The sequence below is a fragment of the Garra rufa genome, chromosome 14, assembly GCF_049309525.1.
Source record: "Garra rufa chromosome 14, GarRuf1.0, whole genome shotgun sequence".
In the NCBI taxonomy this organism is placed as follows: Eukaryota; Metazoa; Chordata; class Actinopteri; order Cypriniformes; family Cyprinidae; genus Garra; species Garra rufa.
Window position 1 is genome coordinate 9684723 of NC_133374.1, and position 13831 is coordinate 9698553.

At 35.6% G+C, this 13831-nt stretch overlaps 1 protein-coding gene across 1 annotated transcript in view; it reads left to right on the plus strand.

Annotated features, from left to right (window-relative positions):
* LOC141285323 (myelin-associated glycoprotein) overlaps positions 1-13510 on the plus strand; it is a 48996-nt gene extending 35486 nt beyond the window's left edge. The window contains exon 7 of the mRNA XM_073818347.1: positions 13089-13510. Within this exon, the coding sequence (XP_073674448.1) occupies positions 13089-13510 (422 nt within the window). The remainder of the gene's footprint in view (positions 1-13088) is intronic.
* Positions 13511-13831: the final 321 nt, after the last annotated feature.

Sequence of the window (13831 nt, forward strand, 5' to 3'; positions counted from 1 at the left end):
AACAACTGCAAAATACGAACAATGAAAGACTTAGTGACCCTTTATATTTTCTCAAAATATCAGACTCTCAAAGATCAGACATATTTATGTAATTACACTACATACAGTATGTGCATTTTTTGTTCAAAGATGGTCTGTAGGATGGCTCTCTACTCTGTCACCCTCTCTGCCTCTCCCCCCTCCCCCCTGCAATAATGAGCTTCTCTGTGCCTGACTGAACGCACACACATACTGTAGAGACATTCACCAGAGTGACAGCAGGTTTCTGAGTTATCTTTTTAATTTTCTTTAATTCATTGAAGCTTGTATAAAATTTATATTTCCAGCACTTGCTCAGAATGATTAGATCTCTGTGTGAAAAAAGTTTTAAAGAGTTTGGATGCTGCACTTTAAAGATATAAAAAATTAGGGTATTTTTTACTATATCTTTAAAAAATCACCATGTCCACACCGTTCAAGATATCCAAAATCCGCTCGCAATTTAACATCTTCAGAATCTTCTCTTCATGTTAAAAAAGTTTGGTGTGAACAGCTGGTTGTTCTTAGAAGTAGTGTGAATTTGTTTACAGCCTGATTTTTCAAAAAATCCACCTTCAAATCAAAATAGCCGGCTTCCTGTTGGTCTTAGCTAATGAGTTTGATTTAGAAAGTTGTCCAGATTGATGAGATTAATATATGTACAGAGTTTGGTGACTGTAGGAAAAACTAACCCCCCAACTTTTGTCAAAAGATGGCGCTATAGAGTGCCTGCTCCACGCCCATTTATAACCTTTTGCCAGTGTCTAACTATCATTAATATTGATGTGTGTGTTGAGTTTCATGAAATTCTAAGCATGTTATCTGCCTCGAAAAGACAGGAATCTAATTTTAAAGTTTGACATGTTGCCATGGCAACAGCATTCGATTTATCATCGACCCCTTTACATATTCTTATCGGCCGTGTTTTGACATGATTTTGATGAAGTTTAAAGAAAATCGAGTAAAATTAAGAGGCTGATTTCAAAGCATTTTGAAAATGACACACTTCCTGCTCCCAGTTGGTGGCGCTATAACTTTGACTCATAATAGTCACATTTATGGAATCGGCATCATACAACGAACAAACTGGTGAAGTTTCATCAGAATCAGGCAATGTGTGCAACAGTTATTAGACACTTCCTGTTTCTCATTTCTCGCCATAACTTTGTCGCCTTGCCACGGCCAAACCGTTCGAGATATCAAAAATCTCCTCGCAATTTAGCGTCCCCAATGTCTTGAGATCATGCTGACCGAGTTTGGTGACAATCCCATGGAATTCCTGGGAGGAGTACGTTAAATTCCAGAGCATGTGCTTTTTAAACAGCCCTAAATATCTCACTTCCTGTCAGGTGGAGCCTATGACATAGAGTACAAAAGTTGTTTGGCTCAGTGAGATCTATATGTGTACCGAGTTTCATATCAATACATGCAAGTATGTGTGCGCAGTACATCAAGTTTTCAAACTGTGTTCCAGGGGGCGCTGTAGAGGCCCTGAACCACGCCCGGGTCCCAGCCTCTTTGGCGTCCTGATGGCCGCAGATTCCGACGTGTGTGCAAATTTTCAAGAGTTTTTGAGTATGTTAAGACCCCCAAAAGTGCCCGGAAGGTTGAAAAAAAGAAAAAAAAAAAAAAAAAAAAAAAAAAAAAAAAATAATAACCCTTAGAAGAACAATAGGGCCTTCGCCCTTTTGGGCTCGGGCCCTAATAATAATAATAAACGAAGCAGATCCAATAGGGTCCTCACACCATCGGTGCTCGGGCCCTAATAATAATAAACGAAGCAGATCCAATAGGGTCCTCACACCATCGGTGCTCGGGCCCTAATAAACGAAGCAGATCCAATAGGGTCCTCACACCATCGGTGCTCGGGCCCTAACAAGCTAATATTGCATTAGGCGAGACACTGCAGGTGAATAGGGTAAAAAAAAGTTAACTAATAGTTATGACCTTACTTACCCAGTTAATTAATTACATTGATAATTGCAAACATTTTTTTGTATTACAAGTTTTCTAAAATGTTAGGTTTAAATATGCAAATGAGGCATTATTTAATGAAATATGCGCTAATTTGCATACATTTCTAGTACAAAAATCTAAACACTGGATGAAGTCAGTTTCAAAGTTCTTGTTAATTTTTTTTACATATTAGAGTCAAATGTTTTTACAGACAAGATTTTGGGTATCTCATTTTGTCACTCCATTATTAAAAAAAAAAAGCAATAAAAAAATAAAAAAATTTATTTTATACCATTTTGGGTGGAATAAAATGTATAAAATCAAGCAAATTATATATAAACAAATCCCTCTGTAAAAACATTCATAATATAGACAGGAATAAATATGTAAAGTTTGGTGTGTGTAAGCGCTACTGAAGTGGAGATTTATGGCTCAGTGTAGGAGAAAAAAAAAACTAATTTTGAGAAAACGGCCTTTAAAAATATGTATCGTAATTAAAATCTATTGACACAAATAGATAAAGTGCAATAAAAGAAACACTTAACAGTGTCGTTTGGCTGTTTTCTTTTCACTAGTCTGAAAAAACACTTTATGAAACACCAAAAAGCCCAAAAACATTAATGACAGGTAATTGAAAAATCATTGTTTTTGCCTGCAGTGTCTCTCCTTAAATGAATAGTTTACCCAAAAATGAAAATTTGGTGAATATTTACTCACCCTCAGGCCATCAAAGGTGTAGAGGAGTTTGTTTCTTCATCAGAACAGATTTGGAGAAATGTAGCATTACATCTCATGCTCACCAATGGATCCTCTGCAGCGAATGGGTGCCGTTAGAATGAGAGTCAAAACAGCTATAACCCATAAGTAACCCACACAACTCCAGTGCATTAATTAACTGTCTTGTGAAGCTGTATGTTTATACAACTTTTTTTTTTTTTTCTTTTTTTGTAAGAATGCAATTTTTGGGTAAACTACTCCTTTAATGTACAGTCGTGGCCAAAAGTTTTGAGAATTACATAAATATTGGAAATTGGAAAAGTTGCTGCTTAAGTTTTTATAATAGCAATTTGCATATACTCCAGAATGTTATGATCAATGATCAGATGAATTGCATAGTCCTTCTTTGCCAAGAAAATTAACTTAATCCCGAAAAAAAACTTTCCACTGCATTGTTAAGGAGGCTTCAGGGCATCCAAGAAAGTCCAGCAAGCGCCAGGATCGTCTCCTAAAGAGGATTCAGCTGCGGGATCGGAGTGCCACCAGTGCAGAGCTTGCTCAGGAATGGCAGCAGGCAGGTGTGAGCGCATCTGCACGCACAGTGAGGCCAAGACTTTTGGAAGATGGCCTGGTGTCAAGAAGGGCAGCAAAGAAGCCACTTCTCTCCAAAAAAACTTCAGGGACAGATTGATCTTCTGCAAAAAGAATGGCGAATGGACTGCTGAGGACTGGGGCAAAGTCATATTCTCAGATGAAGCCTCTTTCCGATTGTTTGGGGCATCTGGAAAAAGGCTTGTCCGGAGAAGAAAAGGTGAGCGCTACCATCAGTCCTGTGTCATGCCAACAGAAAAGCATCCTGAGACCATTCATGTGTGGGGTTGCTTCTCATCCAAGGGAGTGGGCTCACTCACAATTTTGCCCAAAAACACAGCAATGAATAAAGAATGGTACCAAAACACCCTCCAACAGCAACTTCTTCCAACAATCCAACAACAGTTTGGTGAAGAACAATGCATTTTCCAGCATGATGGAGCACCGTGCCATAAGGCAAAAGTGATAACTAAGTGGCTCGGGGACCAAAACGTTGACATTTTGGGTCCATGGCCTGGAAACTCCCCAGATCTTAATCCCATTGAGAACTTGTGGTCAATCCTCAAGAGGCGGGTGGACAAACAAAAACCCACTAATTCTGACAAACTCCAAGAAGTGATCATGAAAGAATGGGTTGCTATCAGTCAGGATTTGGCCCAGAAGTTGATTGAGAGCATGCCCAGTCGAATTGCAGAGGTCCTGAAAAAGAAGGGCCAACACTGCAAATACTGACTCTTTGCATAAATGTCACGTAATTGTCGATAAAAGCCTTTGAAACGTATGAAGTGCTTGTAATTATATTTCAGTACATCACAGAAACAACTGAAACAAAGATCTAAAAGCAGTTGAGCAGCAAACTTTGTGCAAACTAATATTTGTGTCATTCTCAAAACTTTTGGCCACGACTGTATATTCATGACATGTGGTATTGGATACCTTGGGTGTGGTGACAAAAAAACTCAATGTTAAACCAAATGTCTAACCATACCCCATGTCATATAATCATGGAATGCAATATGTTTCAAGTTAGTTAGAGTTGTGTTATGTTATTTAATTCTATGCAATCTTCTATGCAACAGTTCAATGCAATCCAAAATTATACTGCAGTTTCAATTGTATACTAGGCACTAGACTGTTTGTGAAAATAGTTTAACAGCACGCATGGTATCATGTTTCTCCGTTCTACACCAGCTGACACAGACTTTTGAGATTGCCATGTAGTTCAATGAACATATCCGTTTTCTAATAAATAAGGTTTCATTTCCTATTCTTTTTTATAACAAAAAAAAAAAACGGTCTTACTTAACTTTGTAGTGGTCTTTAACTGTCATTTTGGACCTACAAAGCTCTAAATCCTTACTAAAATGTCTTATTTCTTAAAATTGTTTGTGTGTACACTGTAAAAAGTTTTCACCAGATTCAACTTAAAAACCTAAGTTTAGCAGTTTTTAAGTTAAATCAGCTTAAAACTACAAGTCATTTTAACTTACTACAATAAAAATGAGTTGAAATAACTTGTAAGTTTAAATTACTTAAATTGATTTAACTTACAATCTTAAGGCAGCTGCTAAACTTAAGTTTTTAAGTTGAAACTGGTGAAAACTTTTTACAGTGTATTTATGGTGCCCAACTCGAAGCCTTATACTGTGCCTGTAAAGCTTCTGAAAATAGATCTTTTCTCCAGAAATGAAACTGAAAGCAAAAAAGTTAATTATGCTTTGTCTCCAGTCAGTTTCATTGTAAAATTCTGTGACTAAATCTGCACTCTAAAATTCCATATTGTGTAATATTAGCAGCACATAAATGAATAAACACAAATGACTCACAATTTCCTTGTGATTATTAAAACTTAAAAAGTAATGGGTGCGTATCTATGCAAATAGACACCACTAAATAAACTTATGCAGAATGGCATTGTTTAAGCTATCAACAAATTTATATTTTCAGAATGTACACTAAAATACATAACTGTCATCGGTGAGGTATCTTTTTTAAAAGCTACAAGTATGTGCATTTAAGGTACTAATAAGTACCAATTAAACAGGAGATTGCTGGCTCTAACACTGTGCATCGTGTGGCTTTTTGAACCCCTTTCAGGGAAATCAGCAAATGTCCTTAGATTAACTTAAAATTAGTTTTCTGATTGGTACACATTATGCAGAATGCAGTAAAGGGTTGGCTGAAGAATGGTCAGATTTAAAACCGGAAACAGTCCCACCCAGTTAAAGTCTGCCATTAGTCATTTCCCTCTTCATCGGTGTAGTGTTAGAGGAAGGGTGTTAAGTGTTACTCGAGAATGCACTCCAGTTAAGTCAAAATAGGCTTTTAGAGCACACCATATATCCATAGAATTTTAAAATAAAATATTTATTCAATCCTAAATAGACTGAATAAAAGAATAATGAACCTAAATGAACTTAAAATACAAGTGGAAGTGAAAAATCTTGGTATGTATTTGATCATAGTCTAATTGCACAATCCTTCAAGGAAAAAAAGTCATCTTTTCACTTACTGTGGGAAAAAAAATTATATTTAGATAATCATTATTTTCGAAAGAGATCAAAAGCAGAAGGAGGTACTACATGAGAACACTTTTTGTACAACACTTAATGGATAGTGGCAGATCTGCAATAACATATAATTGACCTTGTGTCACATTTCCGCTTCAAATGGACAAAATAGTATGAAAAAAAAACTGAATTTACCTTGGCATGGTTGAATAATAACAGTTCAGTACATGGACATAACATACTGTGAGTCTTAACCCTTATCCAGTCTTTGTTTTGGAATCAGACAAAACTTACATTTTGTAACAAAAATTTTTTAAAAAATGTTTTCCTGTTTATTAATGTTTTCACTCCACATTTGTGCAGTTTTCGTAGGATTTATGCTATTTTTTAAATATATATAAAAAAAATTATAAAATATAAAATATTATTAAATAAATATATATTTTTAATAGGTTTATATGCAAAAACAGCTTTTTATGTAAAATTCACTTTATAAAATACCCACATTTTAAACTTTCATTCATGGGGATAACATGGATAATTTGATATGGTTTAGTGTAAGATTTTTGCCCATTTTCTGGAAGATGCAGTTTTAAAAGTAAAAAAAATATAACTTTTACCACTAGATGGCTGCAGTGCACTACTATTAACTAATTGCTATTTGACCAACAATAAGATATCTTTTCACAAGTTTTTTTTTCAGTTGAGTTCATATCTACATATTATGAAATCACAATTATAACAATAAAAAATACTTTTTGTCAATGTTTAGCATTTTTTGTACTGAAACAAAACCAGTTCTATTACATATTGAGTAGCAGTACACAACATGAACATAAGAATGCAACAACATCTGTTTTTTTTTTTATTTGACAAATTATAAGAGAGCAGTTTTTATGGCCTCCAAATGTGGTCCTGAGTGTTTCATAATATGTAGATATGAACACTCAACTGAAAAAAACTTGTGAAAAGATATCTTTCAGGTGGTCAAATAGCAAAAAGCATATAGTGGAGCTCTGCAGCCACCTACTGGTAAAAGTATTTTTTTTTTCACGTTTAAAACTGGTTTTTCCAAAAGATGGGCAAAAATCTTACACTAAACCATGTGAAATTATCCATTTTATCCCCATGAATGAAAGTTAGACATGTGGGTTTTTTATGAAAGTGAATTTTACAAAAAAAAGGTGTTTTTGTATACAAACCTATAAAAAATATTTATTTATTAATTTATATATATATATATATATATATATATATATATATATATATATATATAAAAATATCCTAAATCCTCCGAAAACTACACACATGAGGAGTAAAAACATTACTAAACAGGAAAATAACGTTGTTTTGTTTTTTTAGCTATTATTTTATTACAAAATTGCATTTTGTTGCCTGGTGTCTACAGAGACCCCAAAGACCATGAACATGAGTATTTTTTTTTTCACACTAACATAAAATCAAGCTATCATTCCAATTTTTTTTTTTGTAGATCAAGATAGTGTTGACTGATGTACAAAGTCTCATACCATTTGAACAAAGGGAAACATTTTTTTAATTTTAGCAAACGTCATTCGGGGTCCAGAAATACCCCAAGGACCCCATCGTTTCCTACTTCTTATATAAATCAAGTGTTTGCAAAAGAGGACTGAAAAAAGGGCAAATTCAAACACAACACTTACTGTTACGCAACAGTCCAGAGCCGTAATAGTTATGCCCCCAACATTTGCGTAGACCAATCATCAGTAACGTCAGTACATCAGTAAAACCACCGAAGGGACATGGTTAGCTTAACGCTAGCGGTAGCCTGTACATTAGTGTTGGGCGATATGCTCAATTTTCATATCGTCCTATCGTCAGCCTGAGCGATCGCCGATACACGATACTATCGTGCTAATTTAATTAATTATCTATGTACTAAATTCCTTATTCGTTTTGTAAAGGTAGACTTTCTTTTGGCATATGATTAAGTTGTGCGTGTACAGAGCGCTGACTGTAGATCTGCCGGAGTTGTTCAAATTACTTTCGGTTTCATTCTCTGCTATCCTCAGTGAGTTGTAAATGTGCGTGCCAGAATGTAAATGAATGAATCTTTCTTTACCCGTCATATTGCGATAATGTTACCGCTGTATGTCTGACCGTTATCATCAGGTGATGTTGTAGTTCAGTTCATACTGAATGCGGAGAAGTGATGCGCGTGTAATTCGCGCGTGTATGTTTAGCGCCATCTGATCGCATCGTAATTCTAATTAACACCTATAGACGTTACTGAGATGAATGTTTATGTTTAATATATACAGACTGATTCTGGTGGTACATCGTAATTAATTCAGCCTGAACCACGTTTTACTACCTCTGTTATCCTAATGACTGCAATGCTAATATAATAGAACACTCCTGTTAGTATCAGTTAATCTATCACCATACTGTATGATGAAAATCTCCCATTTTCACTGCACGAGGTGCGTTAAGGCGCTGTGGCCTCTCTATGCGTGTGTTTATACCGCGGCAAGTTTCTGAAGCATCCTAGAACAGACTCTCTGTGCTGCATTGCTAAAGTTAAGTTATTTGTTGACGGATAATAATAATAATCGTCTAACTATCGTCAAAGGCATCAGCAACAGGCGATATCTCTGACTATCGTCGATACACGATACTATCGTCCAGGGCCGGATTTAGCCAGCCCCATTAGGGGGTGCATGTAGAATATTGGGGGGGCAAGTGTGGGTGAGCTTCTCTAATTATCTATGCAAAGAAAACTATACTAACTATGCTGTCATCATATCAGTCCACCTATCCATATCTCTATCTTCTCCTTTGATCCATTTGATTTGTCTTATAGGTTTTATGTTTGATGCCCTACCCTCTGCATTTACCCGGGCTTGGGACCGGCACAAATAGGACACTGGCTTGTGCCCTTTTGAGGCTGCATTTATGTTTTTTTTTTTTTTTTTTACTTTTTTAAATCTATCTATCTATCTATCTATCTATCTATCTATCTATCTATCTATCTATCTATCTATCTATCTATCTATCTTTTCATTTTTTTGTCTTTTTATTTTATTCATATATTTTTTTATTTCTTTTTTTGTGTATTTTTTTTACAATTTTTTTTTTTTTAAAGCATCAGTCGTCTGCTTTTCTGTGCAAAAAGACTAACAAATGCATGCATATCTAGGCCTGTGGTTATGCCCTTCTGAGCCAGAATAACTACATTTCTTTTTCTTTCATGTAGCAATAGTGCGGCGGAAGGGAGTAAGAACACGAGACAAAGTGGAGAAAGAGCTTTAGCATGATGCAGATGATATTCCAGTCACAAGGGAGGTCACATACATGCGATGGAGCTGAGGAAATGCATTCTTATACCCGTGTAGATATTTGCAAACGGTAGAGAGGTCTTCAAACTCTACATTGCCATCATCATCAGTCTTTTTAAATTCTTTTCCAGTCTTTTTGCATTTCAGTTTTCACAGACACTAGTCCATATCGCGATTTGAATTAAGTGACAGACCAACTTTTGATTTATTAATCCAAAAATCGACGAATTCTGTGGCATTCCGCGCTATAGTAAAGTCGGTTTTTATGAATGGAGTGCACGATCCCGTCCGTGTTTTCGCAGAGGAGACATTGTAAACGCGCGATCATGTAGAGACAGAAATGACATACCTTCGTGTAAATAGGATAAATAACATAAGGCAATTTAGTTTGTTTGTTTTATGAAATTCGGAATTTTGCATGCCTTTACGTTTGGGGGGGCAGTCACAGCATTTAGGGGGGCATTGCCCCACCTTGCCCATGCCTATGTCCGGGCCTGCTATCGTCTATCGGCACAACCCTACTGTACATAAGATTTTACTTACCACATAAACGGAGAGATGACTGCACTGATGATGGCCAATGATTTACAGATCCTGAGCATCACTAAAGCATCACAACTTGTGTGGTAAGTCCTTCTTATGTTATACTAGTTCGCTGCAGTATTACGTTACACAGAGCACATGCGTTCACAGTAGTGAGAGAAAAAAAAAAGTGGCAGAATCAAAACGACAGATTCAACAAACCGCATATTAAAAGCGGCTAGAGTTAAATAAATGAAGCGGCCGTAATTAAATATATATTTCCTCCATGTGTTTGCTTACAGCTGTGTGAGCGAGCTGCTCTGTAAGACAGCCAATCAGAGCAGAGCTCCTCATTATTATGCAGGAACCTTCCAAATAAGGCAATAACAGAGCATTTCATTCTAGGGACAAATCCTAGGGTTGTAAATGGACCTGTAAAACCGTTTCTGCAGATTTTTTGCCCTTTCCTATGCCATATACCTTCTATGTAGATATCAGAGAACAATTTAAAATATTGTTTCAATGCATTCTATGGCACCTTTAATCATTTATATTATTAAAGTATTTTAATGTTTTTAGGGGAATACAGACTTGATTATTTTTTTATAATCTATGTATATTGAAAATAGAGCTGTCAGTAATGTTTTATTATTATTATTATTATTTAAAGAAATGATACTCTAAATAAGAAACTAAATCTGTCAACATGTGGCGGTAAATGTCTTTATGAGTCATTCGTTCAATTTGTTCAAACGGCTGATTCATTCAGGAATGAAGTAAATGGCTCTTATGAATTGGCCTTTGAATTGTTCAAAACGCGCAATTAATTTCAGATCTAAACACCGCTGTGTTGCTCTGAGACGCACAACAAATCTTCTATGGCTTTAAAGGTAATATGTTCTCTGCAAAGCTGAGCAAAAACACATAGGCCCGGTTTCACAGACAGGGCTTAGACTAAGCCAGGATTAGGCCATAAATCAATTAGGACATTAAAGTAATTTTTCATAAACCTGCTTAGAAAAAAACATTACTGGTGTGCATCTTGAGACAAAACAAAGGCACTGGTATATTTTAAGATCAGTCAGAGCAATTTTGTTTTAGTTGAAACAGCTCAGACTTACATTTTAGTCTAGGACTAGGCTTAAGCCTTGTCTGTGAAACCGGGGGATAATGTTTAAAATAGAACACAATATCAAATTCTACTTTACTTAACTTTTGTATAAAATCGCATTTAATACATGCGATTTTGTTTCGCATTCGAGACAAAATCATCACTCGTGTAATACTCCTCTCCCTGCTTGTGTGAAATGGCTTATCATATGATATAAATATGAGACAAAAACTCATTCAGGGTTTTTTTGGGGGGGGGGCACAACTGCATTTATGGAGTTGTTGCCCTGCATCATATTTGTCAACAGTCAACTATATGAAATATAAAATGATGTACAGGTCTGGGGACGGGGACCCCCAGATATTTTAACTGTGTTAAAATATTTTAATTACGTTATTTTTTCATAACTTGATACTTCTTAATATCACTTGACCGTTTTAACATTTCTATCGTAAAACAGTTGTCAAATAATAAATATTTAACTACTTTTTTTAATCTCATTTCACACTCTTTCATTGTTAAAAACTTAAGTGTCAATGAAAAACCCAATGTCTGCAGTGGTTACTATATTCATGTTTCAATCAATCTAGTAGTTTAAAGCCATATAATTAGTAATGAATTGTCATGAGTTGAGAGGGCTCCAATGCATTTCTTTAGTTCTTTACTTCTTTGTTCATTACTATAAACAATTGATAAATCTGCAACTATTTACTCAAAGATGTTCTGCATTTGATCCATACAGATTCAGCCTAGAAAGAAAAATGAAACAGTAGACACGTCTGACTCTGTATATTTCCAGATTAAATAGTAAACTAGATTTTTTTAATGTAAAACTAAATCATATTATTTGTCATTGCATGTCTGTATGACTTTCTTTCTTCAGTAAGACACAGAAGAAGATATCATTGATCATTTCTAAGTACTGATGGTGATAAACTGATAACAACAGCAGAATACAATACTGCCCTACAAAGGCAAAGCGCAGTAACTACACATTTGGTCAAAATTGAGTTAATGCTTAAAATGGACTTCGTGACAACTGTTTTGTCTTGTGGCAAAGTCTCCTGGTTTAATTTTGTCCAGTTTCAAAGAAACGTTCCGAGAAACAAGAGTTTCAACATGTTTGACTAGCTGTTGTAAAAACTTTAAAGGCATTTTTCTCAGTTTCAGTGTTCGCGTAGTTACTGCACTTTGCCTTTGGAGGCCAGAATAGTCCTCTGGCTGTTGTTGAGGTAATGACTTAAAAAGACAATGCAAAAAAAAAAAAATCATCTTCAAAAACACCTAATATGATCTCGCATGCTAGCTGCAGGTTTCCTGCTACCACCTACAGTAACTACCTATTGCATATAAATGTTTTATTATATTTGCATGCTTAAACATGCATATGAGTTTTTTAAATCATTGGCTTACCCAGCACACAAACTTTGCATGAAAAACAGTTATAAATATAGAATATTAGATTATATAGATGAAATTAAGTCTGTAACCTGCAGGTGAGACTTTCATTGTTCCTGAGTAATACGGCACAGGAAGTGAGAGCATAACAGATGTGTGAAACCCCCATCGTTGTCTCACATGTAAATAGATTCAGGTTCTGACAGGAACAAAAATACCATTTGTAGCCCTTGATTTCTGAGCAGCTTCGAGGTAAGTCGCACAAGACCAAAACAAAACAACTAAGCATTTATTTCAAAAGTCGTCAGTGATTTCACCCACCCAACACGGCGATACAGGACTGAAAAGACTTTCATGTGTATCATTTTGCAACATATGATGCTTTCAAGTTTTCACATATGATCTGTCTTGTTGCTTGCATTGAATGTAGCATGTAAAAAGTCAGAAATAAGGACGGACAAGTTTTTCGTAAAAGTGTGAATTAAGTGATGCTGTAACTAATGTAAAAGCTGTTTTGTTGTTTTTCAAATTTACAGACAGAGATATGCTATCCCATGAAGTCATATTTACTGCTGTCTTCCTTGCTTTTTACTCATCAGGTAACACATTTACTCTAATTTTCAGCCTTGTTTTTCTACTTTTATCATATTTTCAGCTAAAGGCCATAAGATTCAAATGTATACAAGGGTCTAAATGCATACATTTTTGCATGCATGCATACAATATATGGGCCAAATGTTTGTTTTTCGTTCATTTTATGTCCAATTATAAATCATATGCACTTAATTGTTTCTATATGTGCATTCAAAGTGAAAAATAATGTGATTTGTCATGTGTCAACATTCATGCAGTCAACACTGACGTACTAATACGAGCTCACAATGATTAGATGACTTGTCATTTGGCTGTTTCTCCATAAGCAGCATAAATTTGCGTTCTTTGTCACAGGAAAGGCTCACACTCAAAACTTCGTAAAGCAGTGGCCAGGTGAAGTGTACAGGACACCTGGACAAAACATCACCATGCACTGCCAGACTCACGGTGACATTCAGGAAGCCAAGCGTTTAGTAAACTGGTACATTGAGAGCAGAGATGGAAAATATGTCAGCATCGACAAACTCACTCAGTTTAGCGGGAGACATTCTGAAGACAAAACAGAAAGCCACTGGAGCCAAAGCTTTACCCTTAGGTCCCTAGAGCTCAACGACACTGGACGATTCTACTGTAATTACTTATGCAGAATTAATGGCATGTATGAGCAGCACTACGGCACTGGAACTCGACTTTTTGTACATTTTCAGACTGAAAACATGACTCAAGGGAGCCCACTCTGTACCTTCAATAAAACAGGTAAAGATAATGTTGCATGAATTCTTTCTAGCAGAATTGTTACAACTTTTGTGTATTGGTAGAAATGATCGTTTTGATCATTTCTAGGTCTCCCGAGCTGGTTCTTATTCCTCGTTTTCCTTTTTTCTTTCAGATGAAATGCAAGGTGAATTCAGAGTATACTTGAGTTTTCTATTTCTTGTTTTAACTGTTTTATTATCTAAACTTGTTGTTTTTATATTTATTACTTCAGTTGCACTTTTTTCTCATCATAAAATCTGACTCTCCCGTTTACTATATGCAAGGCTAATTAATTTATATAGGACATTTCATAAATAAAATGGTGATTCAAAGTGCTTAAA